The sequence below is a fragment of the Scyliorhinus canicula genome, chromosome 18 (assembly GCF_902713615.1).
Source record: "Scyliorhinus canicula chromosome 18, sScyCan1.1, whole genome shotgun sequence".
Lineage (NCBI taxonomy): Eukaryota > Metazoa > Chordata > Chondrichthyes > Carcharhiniformes > Scyliorhinidae > Scyliorhinus > Scyliorhinus canicula.
This window is the reverse complement of record NC_052163.1, coordinates 126941440-126957864: the sequence shown is the minus strand read 5'-3', so window position 1 is coordinate 126957864 and position 16425 is coordinate 126941440. Positions and strand designations below refer to the sequence as shown.

Here is a 16425-nt window from a genome sequence, read left to right as displayed (position 1 = left end):
TAATCATCTTTGCTGTTTTGTATATTCTGTCCAATCCTCTGACTTGCCACCCATCTTTGTGCAATTAGTTGCTTTTTCTTTTAAGTTTGATACTATATTTAACTTTTTTTTAGTTAACCACGGCTGGTGGAGCCTCCCCGTGTGATTTTTCTTCCTTGTTAAAATGTATTTATTCTGTTAAATGTCTGCTAATGTATCTCTATTGACCTATCGCTTTGCCTCTCTATTGACCTATCCCTTTGCTAATTCACTTTAGCTAGCTCTGCCTTCATGCACTCCTAATTTAAGTTCAAGATTATAGCCTTAGACCCACTCTTTTCTCTCATTGAATATAAAATTCAATCAGAATATGATCCTCCTCCTTCTCTTCCATCTTCTAGCAACTTGTTATCCTCTTGTCATTCTCCCAGATGCGCTCAGTTCAAAAGGGAAGCCGAGTTAATGCAAGCTCATTGAGCAACTGGGTTGCACAGAAGCCTTGAAGTCGGCAAAAGGTCCTTCAGTACCTGCCACATCACTCCTGCCGACCTCTGCAATTTGAACAGCTATTGGAAACATCAAACATTTGTAGATCTCAGCAGAATCGGAAGAAATTGACCAGTTACTAAATAAGTTGTTGATTCTTTTCGGTAGTGGAGTGAGGTAATGGGGTTAGGGTTACATGTTTACACATGTTCATCTATGCAAGGTTAAGAGAAGGCATTGATGAGTGTAAAGCCCCACGGTTGTTTTTGTTCCTTATGGAAATATTGGGTACTTATTCTTTTTTAAAGCACTTTAAGAAACCTATGCATGTGGTGATAAATGTTATGCTTCCTCCTAATTAGCTCCAGCATGTGCATTTTTCAAATAATCCATTTGGAATAAAACTTTTCAGATTGTTTCCTGTGTACAATAAACTACTATCTTGCCCATGTCTATAGTATAGTTTCATAAAAATTCTAAGTTCTTGATGGCTTTTGCTACAATTGAGGTTTATAAGATTTTGTTTTGAGTCAGAATGGCAAATTGCCGTTCCAGCCTGAATACAAGGCTCCTGTGATTCATTTTGCTGTATGGAATTGTGCAGAGGAAGTCATTTTAAAGATCAGGTTACAAGACTTCCTAAAATATCACTGAATATCAAGCAGGTTAGTCTGCCAGCATCTAATAGAGAGCAAGCAGCCAGAGGCCAAATGTGTCTCTGTTTCATCGCACCTGTGGATGGGAGCTTGTGCTCATATTGAAAAGACCAAATTCATAAGTTGAAACAAGGTAGAGTGCTCTTTCCATAAGGGCCGTGCAGACTCGATGGACTGAATGGCCTCCTTCTGCACTGTAAATTCTATGATTCTTTCAGATATTAACTGGAAGTTTGAATTTCTTTATTAGTCTCTACGGAGATCGTAACACTGGTGAGGAGGGGCAGTGATTTTTTTTTTTTAAAAGGCAGCACTCATCCATTTCCTTCAACATCAAGCTCTTTTTTAATAAATGTTTTTTATTGAGTTTTCATATTTTATATATTACAAATTATTAGAGAGAAAAAAAGAAAACACAAAAATTTAACATGAATATTTACAGGTAAGCATCTTCATAACAACAATTGTGGCCGCCCCCTTTAGCCAGCATACATATTTTACATTCCCCAATATGGCCGAGGCACATGTTTATAGGCATTTATTTATAGTTTGGTTTTGGGCCTTAGCTTGCCATCAAACCCCCATAACGAGCCCGTACCCCCCCCCCCCCCCCCCCCCCCCCCCCCCCCACCTTCCCCCGATTCCCGTCCATTTTCCCCTGATTCTTGGCCACCCGACTATTCTTCCTCTTGTACGTTGGCCACAAACAGGTCCCGGAACAATTGCATGAATGGCTCCCACGTTCTGTGGAAGCCGTCGTCCGACCCTCGGATGGCGAATTTGATTTTCTCCATTTGGAGAGATTCCGAGAGGTCGGACAGCCAGTCTGCAGCTCTGGGCGGTGCTGCTGACCGCCAGCCAAACAGGATTCTACGGCGGGCGATCAGGGAGGCAAAGGCAAGGGCGTCCGCCCTCCTCCCCAGGAATAGATCTGGCTGGTCTGAAACCCCGAAGACCGCCACTATCGGGCATGGCTCCACCCTCACCCCCACCACTTTGGACATAGCCTCGAAGAAGGCTGTCCAGTACTCCACAAGTCTGGGGCAAGACCAGAACATGTGGCCGTGGTTGGCCGGGCCTCTTTGGCACCGCTCACATCTGTCCTCCACCTCCGGGAAGAACCTACTCATACGGTTTCTCGTTAAGTGGGCTCTATGTACCACTTTTAGTTGCGTCAGGCTGAGCCTTGCGCACGTGGAGGTGGAGTTGACCCTATGCAGTGTCCCCACCCTATCTCCATCCCCAAGTCGTCCTCCCATTTCCTTCTTGTTGCGTCCAGTACGGTGTCGTCCCTATCTACCAGTCGGTCATACATGTCACTACAGTTCCCTTTCTCTAGGATACTTGCGTCCAGTAGGTCTTCCAGTAGTGTCTGTCGTGGCGGTTGTGGGTACGTCCTTGTCTCCTTTCGTAGGAAGTTTTTGAGCTGCAGGTACCGTAGCTCGTTTACATCAAGCTCTTTAGTGTAGAGATAACAATGAAAATCTGTTGTCTGTTCAGATATTGCCATAGATTCATCTGGAATTATCAGGGAGCCGCAATGTACACATTACAATTGTGGGAAGCCTATTTTTCTGTGCCTCTCAGTACTGTCAGTTCTGTTTGAAATGTTGTGTCGAGTGATATCTGCCAAAGTCCTTTGCTTACTGAAGAGAAGCAATGGGAACAGTTGAATGCTCGGTCCAAAGTTCTCAGCTACAAACATTTTTAGTGTGAAAATAGAAGATTTTTTTTTCCTAAAATCATCTCCTTCACTGTCAGCCCTATTTTGATGATGTAGTTGGGATGCTTCACATTAAAGTTGAACAAGTCCTTAAAATCATTTCAATCCCTGTAAACATGAGTATCGCTGTAGTCCAAAACCATGCAAATAGCAGATATATTTAGCCCTGAGAAAACTTACTTGTGCTCCTATCGGTTTAAAAGAGTTAAGGAGGCTTTTAAAACCCACAAGATCTCCAGCTGTGGTGATTTGATTCTGTCCTGTTATAGAAATTAGCAAAATATTTACGTGTGTTTACTTCCTTCCTCATTATATCTTTCTAATAACCTGCAACATGAAAGTTACATATACTTTATTAGTTCTTAACCCAGTGGTTATCCAAACTAAGCATATAAATCTTTATGCCATACTAATAGAACATAGAACATACGGTGCAGACCATTCAGCCCATCGAGTCGGCACTGACCCACTTAAACCCTCACTTCCACCCTATCCCCGTAACCCAATAACCACTCCTAATCTTTTTGGTCACTGAGGACAATTTAACATGGTCAGTCAACCTAATCTGCACATCTTTGGACTGTGGGAGGAAACCGGAGCACCCGGAGGAAACCCACGCAGACATGGGGAGAACGTGCAGTGTGTGCTACCGTGCTGCTGTAGGTAGATAGACTGTTGTCAGTGGAGGGAACTGCACACAAGGGGATTAGTTGTAGAGTGTCTGTGGCATACAATACTGTCATGGCTGTTATAAATAGAGGTGGTGGATTCAGTCAGTTATTTTGTCAGCAGCATCAATCTAATCAGGACAGGATAAAACCAGCCCAAGGTGGGTTGTTATTTCATCGCTGTTAATTTTGAATATATAATTTGAGGCCGAATATATTTCAATGCATTATTTCAAAGTTCAAACGTCACTAAATTGTGGTTGATGTATGATGCATCAAAGCAGAGAATGTTCGAAGTTTGATACCTGATCTGTTTTGAATCAGTTAATTTGAAACATGGTTGCGGTAAGTGTACTTAGTCAGTCTCTTTATTGCTCTGAAATGATCTCTGCTCAAAGTACACCTCTGTGACCATCTGGTAAGGACAGCAGTGCATTCACTAATAACGGGTGTTTCTATTGAATAGCTTGTTGACACTCATTAAGATTTGTACATTAATTTTTGCCTCTTGGATGAGATAGAAAAAGGGGACAAGCCAAAGAAGAGACATTTTGCACTGCGCACTAAAATAAAAGCAAAATATGTCAGATGCTGGAGAGCTGAAATAAAAACAAGTGCTGGAAGAAAAATCAGTGGGTCTGGTATCATCCGTAGAGAGAAACAGAGTTAACGTTTTGAGTCCAATATGACTTGTAAATAAGAGCTAGAAATCTGATGGGTTTTATGCTATTGAAAAAGAGGGAGGAACAGTTGGAACAGCGCTGAGAACCGGGGTTCGATCCCGGCCCTGGGTCACTGTGGTGGGTTTGCACATTCATCCCGTGTCTGTGTGGGTTTCACCCCCACAACCCAAGGGATGTGCAGGGTAGGTGGATTGGCTACGCTAAATTCCCCCTCATTAAAAGAAAATGTCAAGATATCATGGAACACAAGGCAAAGGGAATGTGTGGCACGGTAGCACAGTGGTTAGCACTGTTGCTTCTGAGCACCAGGGACCCCGGTTCACAGTAACCTTATTGCAGTGTTAATGTAAGCCTACTTGTGACAGTAATAATGACAGTATTAAAGACAGGTCCAGAGTAGGTGTTAACAGCAGAATAAAGTCAGTACTTTCTGAAAGTAAAGACGTGAACAAGATACAGACTGGCATTTGTGCGGGTCAGGTGAGGGAGTTCAAAATAGAAGACAGAGTTCATGGTTTGAAGTTATTGAATTTAATGCTGAGTCTAGAAGGCTATAAAGTACCTAATCTGAAGCACTTCATTCTCTCTTTTTATTTGCACTGTACTCCTCTCAAATTATGTTGAGATTGGTAAAGAATTGTTTCCAATCAGCATTGCTATTTATCCCCAGGTATGGGCAGAGCTGAAGATTCATACTAAATTTCGCCAAGTTTAACCCCAGAAGAAAGTTTTAGACTGCTGGTAAATACAAGGAAGACATTGATTTTCTGCAATATTATCAGCTTTTAAAAAATAAATAGATAGATGGTGAAAGCATAGTCCCATGCTTCCTTCCTATAAAGTCATAGAGGTTAGCAGCGCAGAAAAGACCCTTTGGCCCATCGCATCTGCGCCGGTCAAAAACACCCACCTAAGTATTCTAATTTCATTTTCCAGCACTTGGCCTCATAGAATCCCATGCAGTGCAGAAGAAGGCCATTCGGCCCAGAGTTTGCAATGACCCTCTGAAAGACCAACTGACCTAGGCCCACTTCCCTGCCATATCCCCATAATCTCCCACAGACCAAAGATGTGCAGTTTAGGTGGATTGGCCATGCTAAATTGCCCCATAGTGTCCAAAGGTTAGGTGGGGTTATGGGGATAGGGTGGGGGTGTGGGCCCATTTAGGGTGCTCTTTTGGCAGGTCAGTTCAAACTCGATGGGCCAAATGGCCTCCTGCACTACAGGGATTCTATGATCCAATGACATATGGAGTTCCCAACACATTTTCAACTTTCTGATAGTTGAACGATGAAAAACACATCTACAGTGTACTAATATGTATAGGCTAAAACTACTTGGTTGGTCAGTTTACGCACCAGTAAATTAACTGAGGAGCTAACAATATCAAAAGGCACTGAATCAAGATGGTACTTTTTTTTAAAGAACGTGTTTTTTTGCAGTGTATGGTTCGCATTTTATCCAAAAAACGCCAAGATGTGCTATTGCATCTGGAGAACTTGAATTTAACCTGTGAAGTTCAGATTTTTAGGAACTGCAAGTTCTTTGATTCCTTTTAAACTGCACATCATCCATGATAATCTGAATGATGAGTGATGGATATAAACGAGGCATTTGCCCCTCTTTTGTTTTCCTGAGTGCTTGTTGATGCCTTGACTTTGCAATTTGTGGCACCTAGAACCAATTGCCCTACACTCTGACCTATCCCTACATCAACCACCCATGCTTGCCCCATAGACAGCCAGTCTGAATTTCATTTGGAAGTTGGTTAAATGAAAACTATTATGACTCCTCTTTGGTTAAAATAAAAAAAATAGGGAAGCAGAAACCAGGTGCTTGCCCTGCGTGAAAAGCAAAGGGAAAACTTAAACCTCTACAGAGGCCAAGGAATCAATTCTATAACTATTTTTGAGAATTATGTTCGTGAGGGGTAAACGGAAAACTGAAAGTAATTTTTATCTGAAAACCAGGAAATGCTTATTCCTCATTGTCCTTCAAAAATCTGTTTACTCCAGGGTTTAGACCAGCACTTGCTTTCCTTACCACAAGGGAGCTATGGACAGTTTACATTTGGCATTTTGGATGACCCCTTTGATCCCTTCCCCTTTGGAGCCAACCAGAGTTCAGAAGAAAACAGAGACTCTGAAAATAGGAGAGAAAGGGAGCACCAGTCGCGACCACGATATAGTTCCAGGCAACCCAGAGCACCTCGGTTCCCATCACGGCGCCCTACAACACGAAACGAAGGAGTTCCGACTCTAGAAGGGTAGGTGCACCTCCTGAAATTTCAGCATTCAACCAGGGGAAGAAACTTGCTTCTAGTGAGAAATGTTTACTTTGGTACCTATCTTTAGCTGTTAATTTGTTTTTATTAAACCCGCTCTTTGGTGTCTATTTTACTGCTCTGTCTACTTCCAGGAAGATTATTAATGGCATCTATATTTGAAATTTGGGCAACGTGATTATAAATTGGAATGAGGATTTCGCAACAGCATGTGTATGGTCAATTAATTAAAAGCATGTGGAACTGCATTTTAAGATGTGATACATAAAAATGAGCTTCCATTTAAACCAGAATGTTTTGTATATGTCGAATTGTCGATGGCTGGAAAGTTCACTCATTATATTCGAGCTTTCAAACTTTTCTTTTGTTTATTACAGAATTATTCAGCAATTGGTTAATGGAATCATTGCACCTACGGCAGTGCCAAACTTGGGATTGGGCCCATGGTAAGTTGTATTACAAAAGTTGCTGAAAAGGTTTATATTGAAGAGTGAATGTGGAGTTATTGAAATTTATGACCAACTGTTTTGAGACATTGTTCTCTGAAATAAGAGGTCAAATTTGCATGCTTTTTTTTTCTTGAACTAGGTTTATTACAATGGCCAAGATTTTTCATGAAAATAATATCTGGTGTATGCCATTATTGGAACATAGGTTATACAGGAAATTAGATATGTAAGTTCCCAGGTAGAACCAGAATTTCAACTAGACGCTAACACAAACATTGCATGCATGAGGAAATTATATATGCAAAAGCAATATTTTATAACATGGTTTATTTTTAGTTGATAATAATGAATTGTAGCACATAAGGCAGCTGTTAGGCTAATAAATAGCAGTGATCATCTAGTTGATGGTTGCTTTTTGAGGTTACAGGGTCTGAAAGGTCTTCTCAGGGCAGACAGCATTGAGTTGATCTGAAATTTAGTGATCTCAATCATGCAGTGTAATTCAGCTGACGTCAATTTTTGTCAATTTTATAGCCTTTCATTTTTTTAGTTTATTGCTTCATCGAGTTTGGACTTGATTTCAAAATTGCCCCATTAACTTGAATCTACTTTGGAGCCGAGAAGGGAGAAGTGTGGACTTTTGGTTTGGTCACCATTTTATATAAAGACGGCAGAAATTTAGAACCGTCACTGAATTGAATAGCACCAAATCTTGATTGTGCTGCTTTTGATTTGCTCCCGTGCTTGCTGCTGCACAACAATGCAAGAAAACAGGAAGAATCCTCAACAAAGCTGGAATGCTTGAAATTTAGTGTATGTTGTGATCATCATGTAAGAAATATTGGTCAATGTATCTTCAGTCGCATCTAGTGAAGGCTGTGGCGTAGTGGTATTGTCGCTAGACTAGTAATTCAGCGACCCAGGGTAATGATCTGGGACCTGGGTTCAAATCTCACCACGGCTGCTGGTTGAATTTATACTCAATTAAAATATCTGGAATCAAAAGTCGAATGATGACCTTGAAACTCATGATGACCATGAAATTCTTGATTGTCGTGTTCACGAATGTCCTTTAGCGAAGGAGATCTGCCACCCTCACCTGGCCCACACGTGACTCTTACGTTTCCTCTGAAATGGCCCAGCACGCCACGCAGTTGAATTCAACCACAACAGAAAAAACGAAAAAGAAACTGGACCACCACCCAGCATCTACCCAGGCACTGGAAACGACGACGGAAAACCCAGCCCAGTCGACCCTACAGAGTCCTCCTTACTGACATCTAGGGGCTTGTGCTAAAGTTGGGAGAGTTGTCTCGCAGACAAGTCGAGCCTGACATAAGTCATACTCACAGAATCATACCTTACAGACAATGTCTCAGACACACTATCACCATTTCTGGGTAAGTTCTGCCTCACAGGCAAGACAGACCCAGCAGAGGTGGCGGCACAGTGGTATACAGTCGGGAGAGAGTTGCCCTGGGAATCCTCAACATCGACTCTGGACCCCATGAAGTATCATGGCTTCAGGTTAAACATGGGCAAGAAAACCTCCTTCTGATTACCACGTATTGACCACCATCAGCTGATGAATCGGTAATCGTCCATGTTGAACACCGCTTGGAGGAGACACTGAGGGTGGCATGGGCGCAGAATTTGCTCTGGGTGGAGGACTTAAATGTTCATCATCAAGAGTGGCTTAGTAGTATCACCACAGACCGAGCTGGCCAGGTCCTAAAGGACAAAGCTGCTAGACTGGGACTGCAGAAGGTGGTGATGGAACCAACAAGAGGGGAAAACATACTTGGCCTCATCCTCACCAACCTGCTTGCTGCAAATGCATCTGTCCATGACTATATTGAGAGACATGACCACTGCACAACATCTGTGGAGACAAAGTCCCGTCTTCACATTGAGGATACCCTCCATCGTGTTGTGTGGAAATACCACCGTGCTTAATGGGATAAACTTCAAACAGATCTAGCAACTCAAGACTTGGTTTCCATGAGGTGCTGTGAGGCAGCAGCAGCAGAATTGTACACTACCACAATCTGAAACCTTATGGCCCGGCATATCCCCCACTCTACCATTACCACCAAGCCAGGGGATGAACCGTGATGCAATGAAGAGTGCAAGAGAGCATGTTAGGAGTAACACCAGGTATATCGATAAATGAGGTGTCAACAAGGTGCAGCTACAACACAGAACTACTTGTGTTGCAAAGAAGCTAAGCGATTCACAACAAATGTAAACGTATCAGATCTAAGCTCTGCAGTCCTGCCATATCCAGCCATGAATCGTGGTGGACAGTTGAAACAATTCGATGGAGGAGGAGACTCCACAAATATTCTCAGCCTCAATGATGGAGGAGCCCAGCACATTGTGAAAAGATGAGGCTGAAGCATCTGCACCAACCTTCAGCCAGAACTGCCGAGTGGATGATCCATCTCTATCTTCTCCAGTTCTCACAGATGTCAGTCTTCAGCCAGTACAATTCACTCCACTCCATGTGATGTCAAGAAACGGCTGAAGGCACTGGATACTCCAAAGGCAATGGACCGTGACAATATTCTGGCAATAGTACTGAAGACTTCTGTTCCAGAATTTGCCGCACTCCTAGCCAAGCTGTTCTCGTACAGCTACAATGCTAGCGGAATATTGTCAGGACTTAAATCCTTTGTCGTTTCGAGTACCTTCAGCCTTCTCTTGATATTACGTGGGGTGAATCAAATTGGTTGAAGACTGACATCTGTGATCCTGGGGACCTATGGAAGGGGCAAAGATCCACTCGGCACTGCTGGCTGAAGATTGTTGTGAATGCTTTTGTACAGTATGGTGGGCTTCTCCATCATTCAGGATGGGGATATTTGTGGAGCTTCCTCCAGTGAGTTTAATTGGCTACCACCATTAACAGCTGGATGTGGCAGGACTGCAGTGCTTAGATCGGATCCATTGGTTGTGGAATCGCTTCGCGCTATTGCTTGCTGCTTTTGCAGTTTGGCAGGTAAGCATTCCTGTATTATAGCTTCACCAGGTTGACACCTAATTTTTCAGTATGCATGGTGCTGCTCCTGACATGCCCTCAAGCATTTTTCATTAAGCCAGGTTTATTCCCTGGCTTGGTAATGGTCGAGTGGGGGATATGCTGGACCATGCGTTACATATTATGGTTGAATGTAATTCTGCTAATGGCTCACAGAGCCACATGGATGCCCAGTCTTAAGCTGCAAGATCAGTTCGACATCTATCTCATTTAGCACGGTGATGGTGCCACACAACGCTATGGAAGACTGGACTTCAAGGACTGCGGGGTGGTCATTCCTACTGATACTGTAATGGACAGATGTATCTGCGGCAGGCAGGTTGGTGATGATGTGGTCCAGTATGTTTTACCCGCTTGTTGGTTCCTTCACCACCTGCTGCAGTCCCAGTCTAGCAGCTACATTATTTAAGACCCGGCCAGCTGAGAGTATATTGCAGCTTCATAGTATTGGTTTTCTGCTTCTGCCTTCAGCTCCATGTCGACCTGTTTTATGCTGTAGACCTGACCACTACCCGTCCAAAACATCAACTAATATCTGCCATGTTCACCTTCCTGCAGTGTGGTTCAGTGCTACTGTTGCTTTGATCCAAATAGATTGGCCTTTTGAGATGAATTGATCATAAATATACACGGTTTTTCTTAATTGAAGAGTATCCTCCTGCTTTGGTAGGTAAATCTGGGGAGCCATAATATTGAACTGTGCAAACTCAAATTCTCTGATTCAATCACTATGTTGAGCTGGTGGATCTGAATAGGTTAGGGTGTGAATTGCTAGTATTCTGGAGGTGTGGCGTTTGTGCAAGAGCAGACTTATGATCTAATATATTTGCTAAACAGCAATGTTGTCTGATCAGGCTCATGTATCGAAATTGTCACTTGGCAGTTCAGTATCAAGGGATTCTGTAGGCATTCTATGAAATAGGTGAGGGATTGTGAAGAAAGTTGCTTTTTATTTCAACTTTTAAAATAAAAAAAGAGTATTGAGTATAAACAAAATTTCATTTATTTTTGCATGTCAACTTATAATGTAAAATTTTCTATGGGTTATAGGGGTGTTTTGCATTCAAATCCAATGGACTATGCGTGGGGAGCCAATGGCTTGGACACAATCATTACACAGGTAGTTAATCTGGTTAGTGCAATACTGTTCATGTTGAAATTATATTACGAAGATGGATACAAGAAATTTTGTTTGATCCTAGATTCTGACACACACATGTACTATTAATTTTGTGAATGGGTGTTTCATTATACAATGTAACCTCTCCACTTTGATAAGTGAAACCATTTTCATTATTACTTTATAATGTATTATCATTATTTTACACTTCAATTAAATATTTATGTCTGTGGTGTTTCCCGTTTCACAATATTGTGGGTTAGGCATTCTCATGTCATTCTGAAAGCCAGAAAATTCTGAAATCTGGAAATGATTTCACACGGGAGAGGTTACAGTGTGTTGACTCAGTTGAGATTTTGTCCCAGCAGAAAATCATGTCTGTAAAATGTTATTATGTTCTCCTTTTGGATTTCTTTCTTTTCTGTCAGCCCACCCCGAAACCCCAATTGTCTCATGCAATTTCACTTTGCATTTCCTCATGGGAGGCGTTGGCTGCTTATTGGGGTACAGCCCCTCAGATGTCCACTGATCTTCTGTAGCTCACTCTCTGGTTGTGGTCTTAACTCAACTTTCCTGCCTGTTCCCCCATAACCCTTAACTCCTTTTTTGCTAAAATTATGCCGAACAGAACCTCAAATATATTCAGTGACCCAGCCTCCACTGCAGGCTGGGCAAAAGATTAATGACTCCAGAAAGAAATTCCTCCTAATCTCCGTCTTAAATGGGACGCCCCTTATTTTAAACTGTTCCCCCTAGTTCTAAATTTCCCCAGGAGAGGAAGCATCCTTCTAGCACCAACCATGGTGAAGCCCTCAATCTTAAATGTTTCAATATCACCTCTAATTCTTCTGGACGTAGGCCCAACTTGCTCAACCTTTCCTCCTGAGACCACCCTTCATCCCAGGAATTAGCCTAGCGAACTTTCTCTGAATTGCTTCCAGTGCAAATATATTTACCAAGTAAGAAGACCAAAGCTGTACACAGCTGTTATGATTGTAGCAAGATTTGCTTTTATGCTACATTCCCCCTTCCAATAAATGCCAACATTCCATTTGCCTTCTCATTATCCGCTGAACTTGGATGCTAGTTTTTTGTGATTTATGCTCGAGCACGCTCAAACCCCTCTGTTGATGTTTTCTGCTGTCTTTCTCAGTTTAAATAATATTTGGCACCTTTGTTGTTTTTTTAAATTTTAGAATATCCAATTTTTTTTGTCTAATTAAGGGGAACCAGTAGATGTAATATACTTGGATTTGCAAAAAGAGTTCAATAAGGTATCACATGGCCAATCAACCGAATCTGCACATCTTTGGGTTGTGGGGATGAAACCCACGCAGACACGGGGAGAATATGCAGACTCCACACGGACAGTGACCCGGGGCCGGGATCGAACCCGGGTCCGCGGTGCCATGAGGTGGCAGTACTAACCAGTGCGCCACCTTGCTGCCCCCAGCTCCTTTATTCTTCCTAACAAATGCATAACTTCATATTTTCCTACATTATATTCCATCTGCGTGCCAAGTTTTGGACCACTCTCCCAACCTGTCTATGTCCCTCTGAAAACTCACCCTCACCACTTGTCTTCCCACCTGTTTTTGTATTATCTGCAAACTTGGTAACAGTGCATTCACTTCCCTAACCAAGGCATTAATATGTATTGTAAATAATTATGGCCCCAGAACAGATCCTTGTGGCACTCCACTAGTTACAGGTTGCCACCCTGAAAATGACCCTCTTATCCAAACTCTTGGCTTCTATCAATTAGCCAATTCTCTTTCCAATGTATTATCCCAACACCATGGGCTCTTATTAAATAGCCTTTCATGTGGTACCTTGTTGAACTCTTTTTGCAAATCCAAGTATATTACATCTACTGGTTCCCCTTCATCTATCCTGCTCATTACCATCTCAAAGAATTTTAATAAATTGTCAGGCATGATTTCCCCTTGGTGAAGCCATGCGGACTCTGTTTGATTATATTATGCATTTCTCAATGCCCTGCTATTACATCCTTTATCATGGATTAATTTCTGTCATTGGGAAAATGTTAAGCTAAACTATAGATTTCTACATTCTGTCTTACTCCTTTTATGAATAGTGGTATTATATTTGTGGCTTCCCAATCCACAGATGTTTCCAGAATCGGAACATTTTGGAAGATTACAACCAACGCAGCATTTCTTTTCAGTCTCTAAAATGCAGATCATTGGACCCAGGGACTTATCAGATTTTAGTCCCATTAGTTTTCCTCATACTTTTTCCTCTAGTGATCTTGGTCATTCTTCTTTTAATCCTTGATTTCTTACTATTCTTTTGATGCCTCCATTGTCTTCTACTGTGAAGACAATTGCAAAATACTTATACAAAGTCTCTGCCACTTGAAGTTTCCCATCACTAATCTCCCAGTCTCATCCTCTAAGGGACCAATGTTTACTTTACCTGTGCTATTTAAAAAAAATATGTTTATAGAAGCATTTACTTTTGTTTTTTAGATTTCTTGCTATTTTTTGCTTGTACTTCAATTTCTCCATCTCGTTATTTTTCAGTCATAATTCGATGGCTTCTAAAATATTCCCAATTTTCTGGGCTTGAGGGATGCAGTTCTCACTTGAACCATCTGCTACAAAAATCTGTTTAAAGATTGTACTGACTAGACTTCTCTGTAACAATGCCAAGACTGCGGTTTTAAATTTGGGGCTGCTGATGTGCCACCATACAAATCTGTGCTTTTTTTTTTTTACAGGAACAAAATATGCATCAATAACCATTCTATATATTTCTTCAGTTTTTAAGAAATTTTTGTTCATCTGTTAGTGGGTCAAGTAGATTGTTAACTTGTATTTGTAGTTTTACTGCCAGTAATCTGACAGGTTTTTCACTTACTGTTTTAAAAAAAAAAAAAAATCCTACTCTGAGGCTAGCCGTTTTGAGTGATCAGCCTGAACAGATCATTATGGGCCACAACTCCTGAAGGAATGGCAATTGAGCCAGGGGAGGGAGGAAGGTTCAAGCCAGTGGTGGTGGGGGAGGAGAGTATAGATCCAGCGTACTCTTTTGCAGCCTCAACCTTGGATTGTCCCAAATGTTACAGCAATAGGTACCCAGAAAAGTTTTGAAGAATTAAAATCCCTTTTACCTGCTGTGTAATTATTATACTGATCCCCGCCCCCTGCATGGACCAATCCCTCCTCAGACCACCAACTCTCAACAGTGCCAGGCCTGACCCCTGGCACCTGCCCTGATGCCCAACTTTCAACCTCCTCCCCAAAATAATTCTTACCCACTTGCCTTATAAACATACCCTCTCCTTGCCTTGCCAAAGGCCTTTAAGCTTAGTTGGACCTTTAAACTGAATCTAAAGGTCTAAAGGGGGAATGACTTGCCTACCTTCAACTGAGCTACCTTCGCCTGAGGTCCCAGGCGCATGCTGCATCAGAAAGATCTCGCTTGGCTTGAGTCGGAAAGTCAGGTGAGATGAGATCATCTGGATTTCCAGGTATTAGATAGAAAGCTCCAGGATTTTGACACACTAATGATGAAGGAATATTGAAGTTTAGGTGTGTGACTTGGGAATTTGGACGTGCTGCTCTGGTGAAGGTTGCAGGTTTGGGAGGTGCTCTGAAAAACCATTAGCCAGTTTCTGCTGTACATCCTGTAGATTGTACACACCCAGCCATGGTACACAGTCAGTTGGATTATGTTCTTTGTAATCACTTTCTAATTAATTATTTCCTTCCTTCAGCTTCTGAACCAGTTTGAAAATACTGGCCCGCCTCCTGCAGATAAAGATAAAATCAAGACTCTTCCCACGGTAGAAATAACAGATGAACATGTAGGTGGGTGTACTTCGGACCAGTAACCAAATGCCTCGTTGCTTTTTCGTCTTCCCCACCCTGTCTTACCTTTGTCAGGAATATGCTAATAAATACATCAGCTGCTTAAACTAACTTTATGGAACTTTTGTCATTCTATACGATCAAATAACACAACTTGGTCATGTTATTATGGGCTGATTTTGATCTTTCTGGCTTCATGCAGAAACCTTTTATTCACATCAGGTTCTCTGGTGGTTAAGTGAATATCATATTTGGATAAAATAACTGAACTACCCATAAAATTGAAATAAAAACAGAAAATGCTGGAAAAACTCAGCAGGTCTGGCAGCATCTGTGGTGAGCGAAACAGTTAAAGTTCTGAGTCCTTGTGACACTGTCTTCAGAGCCCTAAGATTGGTTTGAGATGTACATGACTTATTTGATTCATTTTGGTAGGAGGAACGTGGAGAGGCAAAAAAGTTGCAACTTGAAATTGGGTTGAGGAGCAAAGGGACCTGGGTGAATATGTGCATAAATCATTGAAGGTGGGTAACACTGGTTGAGAGAGCAGTTAATAAGCCATACAGTATCCTGGGCTTTACTAATAGGGGCATAGAGTACACCAACAGGATAAAATGCTGAACTGGTATAAGCGGGAGGTGATGGCTAGTGGCATTGTCAGTGGAATAGTAATCCAGAGAGCCAGGGCAACGTTGTGGGGAGACCCGGGTTTGAATCCCATTATGTCAAATGGTGGAATTTGGATTGAATATAAATCTTGAATTAAAAGCCTAATGATGACCAAAAACCATTGTTGATTGATGTAAAATCCATCTGGTTCACTAATGTCCTTTCGGGAAGGAAATCTGTCATCCTTACCATGTCTGGCCTACAGCAATGTGGTCCAATTTTAAAATGTCCTCTGAAATGGCAAGCCAGGGCAATTTGGGCTGGGCAATTAATGCCAGTGATGACCACATCCCATGAATGAATTTAAAATAAAATTTGCTGGTTCAGCCTTAACTGGAGTACTGCATTCAGGTCTGGGCGGGAGACTTTAGGAAGGATGTGAAGGCATTGGAAAGAGTGCAGAAAAGAGTCTCAACAGATGGGAGAAACTAGGACTGTTTTCCTTCGAGAACATAGAACATACAATGCAGAAGGAGGCCATTCAGCCCATCAAGTCTGCACCGACCAACTTAAGCCCTCACTTCCACTCTATCCCTGTAACTCAATAACCCCTCTGAACCTTTTTGGTCACTAAGGGAAATTTATCATGGCCAATCCACCTAACCTGCACGTCTTTGGGCTGTGGGAGGAAACCGGAGCACCCGGAGGAAACCCACGCAGACACGGGGAGAACGTGCAGACAGTGACCCAGTGGAGAATCGAACCTGGCACCCTGGCGCTGTTAAGCCACAGTGCTATCCACTTGTGCGACCGTGCTGCCATACTCACGGGCACGAGAAGAGAAGATTCAGAGGAAATTTGATAGATATATTAAAAATCATGAGGCCTGGAC

General features: G+C 42.1%; 1 protein-coding gene across 1 annotated transcript in view; it reads left to right on the top strand.

The window, feature by feature from the left end:
- Positions 1-16425, top strand: part of rnf126 (ring finger protein 126) — a 65688-nt gene that overhangs the window by 26478 nt on the left and 22785 nt on the right. Inside the window, exons 4-7 of the mRNA XM_038776847.1 lie at positions 6211-6461; positions 6857-6925; positions 11019-11088; positions 14831-14924. Coding sequence (XP_038632775.1) covers positions 6211-6461; positions 6857-6925; positions 11019-11088; positions 14831-14924 — 484 coding nt within the window. The remainder of the gene's footprint in view (positions 1-6210; positions 6462-6856; positions 6926-11018; positions 11089-14830; positions 14925-16425) is intronic.